The sequence below is a fragment of the Vicia villosa genome, linkage group LG1, assembly GCF_029867415.1.
Source record: "Vicia villosa cultivar HV-30 ecotype Madison, WI linkage group LG1, Vvil1.0, whole genome shotgun sequence".
Classification (NCBI taxonomy): Eukaryota; Viridiplantae; Streptophyta; class Magnoliopsida; order Fabales; family Fabaceae; genus Vicia; species Vicia villosa.
In genome coordinates, this window is record NC_081180.1 from 59,068,390 (window position 1) to 59,072,308 (window position 3,919).

Sequence of the window (3,919 nt, forward strand, 5' to 3'; positions counted from 1 at the left end):
GATCCAAACCTGTTCGATTACACTCTTACCTAAACAGCCTAATTTTAAAATAGAAAACCCATTTTTTAAACATGTCAAAATATTTAAAAAATCCATATTATAATTAAATTAAAATTTTATACATGTATTTGAATATTTTATCTTAAATTAAACATCCTAAATCTTGACCGTTAAATATGTAACACTACCCCTCAATAAACAAGTGTTTATGATACGAATTTGTACTTGACCAATATCAAACATCACCAATAAAAAACCATATCCGATGTTTCTTTCTTGCCGTATCTACCTTTGCAACCTACACTTAGGTTACCTATCCATTCAGCCATATTTTCAGCATAACAAAGGTAAACAAAATAGCTGCATAGCATAGCATAGAAGAACCAGAACTGCAAAACAGAAGAAAAAAAAAAGTGTCCAAAAATGATTCATTCATTATGCACTAACCCGTGAGAGAAAGTAACCCAAATACAGACAAATTTTCCATCTCCCAAATACAAACAATCTGGTGGCCGGCTACTTCACATGCCACCAAAATCCACAGGTTCTCTCTCTTTCTCTCTCTATCTTGATCTCTTATATCAGACACATCTCTCTCACTCTTTCTCTTTCCTTACCAAGCAAAACTCAGAAGAAAAAAAGAGGTACCACTCTCTTAATAGAGCTACATCACAACCATTTGTAGCCATGGTTTCTTTCCATAAACTCTTTTTCTGGTTTTTTACAGGTTTTTTACAGTGCATATCTGCTAAAGCCTGATCACTTTTTCAAGAACCGTCTCTTTTGCCCAATTTGACTTCAAATATGTTTTTTCGGGATATGAGTTTATTCATGATCAGTCCCTTTTATAGCATCAAACCATAATATTATTATCCCCACTCACTAACTTGTAACGTCCTTTTTCTTTCTCTCCTTTGATTCATGTGCACATCTTCTCCCATAAACCCTACTCCAACAACTGGATCCTTTCCAAACAACTATTATATATTCATCCATTCACCATTCACCATGCCTTTAATTTCGCTACCGCGATATAAAGGATTTTTAAGTGTCTGCAACTGAACCGAACCAAACCAAATCAAACCGCAATTTTCACTTCATCTTATGAAATATAAAGTTTTGTGATAAGTTTCAGTTTTTCATTTATTTTCGTTTCTATAATTTTTCTATCTCTCTATGACGCAATTTACACCTTCACTACCTTATATGCTTTCAAACCCTTCTTCTTCCATGAACAAAAACAATCAAATACCAACTAAACCATGGTTCCCAACTTCCAAAGCCTTATCAACCTTTGGTGACACGAATTGCATGGAACAGTTACTTGTTCATTGTGCAAACGCAATCGAAACCAATGATGTAACACTTGCTCAACAAATCCTTTGGGTTCTCAACAACATAGCACCGCAAGATGGCGATTCAAATCAACGCTTAGCATATAGTTTCCTTAGAGCTCTTACCAACCGCGCAGCGAAAACCGGTACCTGTAAAATGCTAGTAGAACAAGTTTATTCAAGCGCTCATAACAATCTTACAGTAGATACACACAGGTTCTCGGTGATTGAACTAGCTAATTTTGTTGATTTAACACCTTGGCATCGATTTGGTTTCGCAGCAGCTAATGCAGCCATACTTGAAGCAACGGAAGGTTTCTCGGTTATTCATATTGTTGATTTGAGTTCAACTCATTGCATGCAGATTCCTACATTAATCGACGCTATCGCTAATCGTCACGAAGTTGCTCCTTTAATCAAACTCACTGTTTCTGATCATGCTAATAGCAGTGATCATGAACTTCCACCTAAACTTGATCTTTCTTACGAAGAATTAGGATCTAAGTTGGTGAATTTCGCTAGGTCGAGAAATGTAACATTGGAATTCAGAGTAGTTTCTTCTAGTTACACAAATGGTTTCGCTTCTTTGATTGAACATTTGCAAGTTCAACGTTTAGTTTATTCCGGTGAAGCCTTGGTTATTAACTGTCACATGATGCTTCATTATATTCCAGATGAAACCCTATCAGATTCAAACTCTTATGTTTATGATTCTATATCTTCTTCTTCTAGTATAACTTCTGCTACTACTACTACTTCACTAAGATCGTTGTTTCTTAAGGCGCTTCGAGGTTTAGATCCAACACTAGTTGTATTAGTAGATGAAGATGTTGATTTAACTTCAAACAACTTGGTGAATAGATTAAGGTCCGCATTTAACTATCTATGGATACCTTATGATACCGTCGAAACTTTCCTGCCGCGCGGAAGTAAACAAAGGCAATGGTATGAAGCTGATATATGTTGGAAGATAGAGAATGTGATAGCTCATGAAGGTGTTCAAAGAGTGGAGAGAGTTGAGCCTATAGGAAAATGGGAACAAAGAATGAGAAATGCAAATTTTCAAGGGATTGGATTTGGTGAGGAATGTGTTGGTGAAGTGAAAGCTATGCTTGATGAACATGCTGCTGGATGGGGATTGAAGAAAGAAGATGAGTGTATTGTGCTTACATGGAAAGGTCATAATGTTGTCTTTGCTTCTGCTTGGTTGAATGCTTAATTAGTTCAACATTTTTTAACCTTTGTATTATTCTTTGCATAATAATGTTGTTGTTTTTCTATTTAGTGTTTGGTTTTTAATAGCTTTTTGAAATGGAATTTTAAGGGTAAATAAGTAGATGAAGATGATATGTTTGTGTTTTTATTGTGTTGTATGTTTTTATTTTTTGTTAATTAGATTAGATCTTTTCTTGTTGTGGTGAGATTGAGAAATAAGATTGAGAGAAATCAAAATGAGAGAATATGAGGAAGAGACAAAGATTCAAGAGAAGGAAACAAAACTTGTAAGGAACTTTTATCTTGTATTCATATTTTTGTCTAAGCTGATTTCACACAAAATCCACAATGTATCTATTCCCAAAAATCACACCTATCTAATGAATGTGTAGGGGTGTCTGATAGTTGTATAACACTCATACAATAAGTGTTTTTTTTTTTTCATATTAATGTCTTAAAAATGTTTTTTTCTTTGATTAGATATTTCTTGAACAATTCAAATAATTTTATTTTTATTTTTATTTTGTTGTCTTAAAAGACTTTATATAGGTTTTTTTATATGACTTGTGGCCTAGTCTTTTTTAGCTAAATAGGCTTATAAGTTTAGGTATTTTTCATTTATATAAAAGAGAATTTCTTTATACATTTATATAGTGTGAAAAACACATCTGAAAACCTCAAAATACCCTTTTATATATATATATATATATATATATATATATATATATATATATATATATATATATATATATATATATATATATATATATATATATATATATATATATATATATATATATATATATATCCGAAGACACTCATATCACATTTTCAATTATTTTGAATATGCATATCTGAAATCACTATTCTTTGAACTTTTTTCATTTAAACGTTGAATTTAAAATGTCAGGTATTTTTTCAGATATGCATATTGGAAAAAATATTTCCTAAAGAAATTTGGAATATTTATTAATTCGGATATGCATATCTGAAGTATCCCAATTGTTCTGGTCTAGGCCGAGCAGGCCAACACTTATCACTAACGAGCAGGCCCAATCCTTAGGTCGAGCTCGAGCAGGCCCATTCGCGCTCCAGGCCCAATAACGCATACACTAGCCATTACAAGAGCCAATTCCACATACCCACTAAAGAGCACGTGGTTTAACCCTCTAGCGGAGGATTCGGGCAACTCGCTTCTAACCCTAAACTTTGTCCACCCAGAATATGAGTCATTTGCTGACTCAGCCCTATCACGTAGGATTCTGGTAGTTTTCCAGTGCTGGGGACTATAAATACCTTCTTGCACTAGAGGATCAGATATTCAATATTCATTCAATATCACCTTTTCTGTACTTGCTCTCCTTGCTCCC

At 33.7% G+C, this 3,919-nt stretch overlaps 1 protein-coding gene across 1 annotated transcript; it reads left to right on the forward strand.

Moving 5' to 3' along the window:
- Positions 1–274: 274 nt before the first annotated feature.
- Positions 275–3,154, forward strand: LOC131607190 (scarecrow-like protein 32). Its single transcript, XM_058879214.1, has 2 exons — positions 275–644; positions 728–3,154. Exon 2 carries the CDS (start codon positions 1,177–1,179, stop codon positions 2,551–2,553), a length of 1,377 nt encoding a protein of 458 aa, XP_058735197.1. The 5' UTR covers positions 275–644; positions 728–1,176; the 3' UTR covers positions 2,554–3,154.
- Positions 3,155–3,919: the final 765 nt, after the last annotated feature.

Excerpts from the sequence above, each read along its gene's own strand:
- LOC131607190 (XM_058879214.1), top strand. The coding sequence starts at position 1,177 with ATGACGCAATTTACACCTTCACTACCTTATATGCTTTCAAACCCTTCT.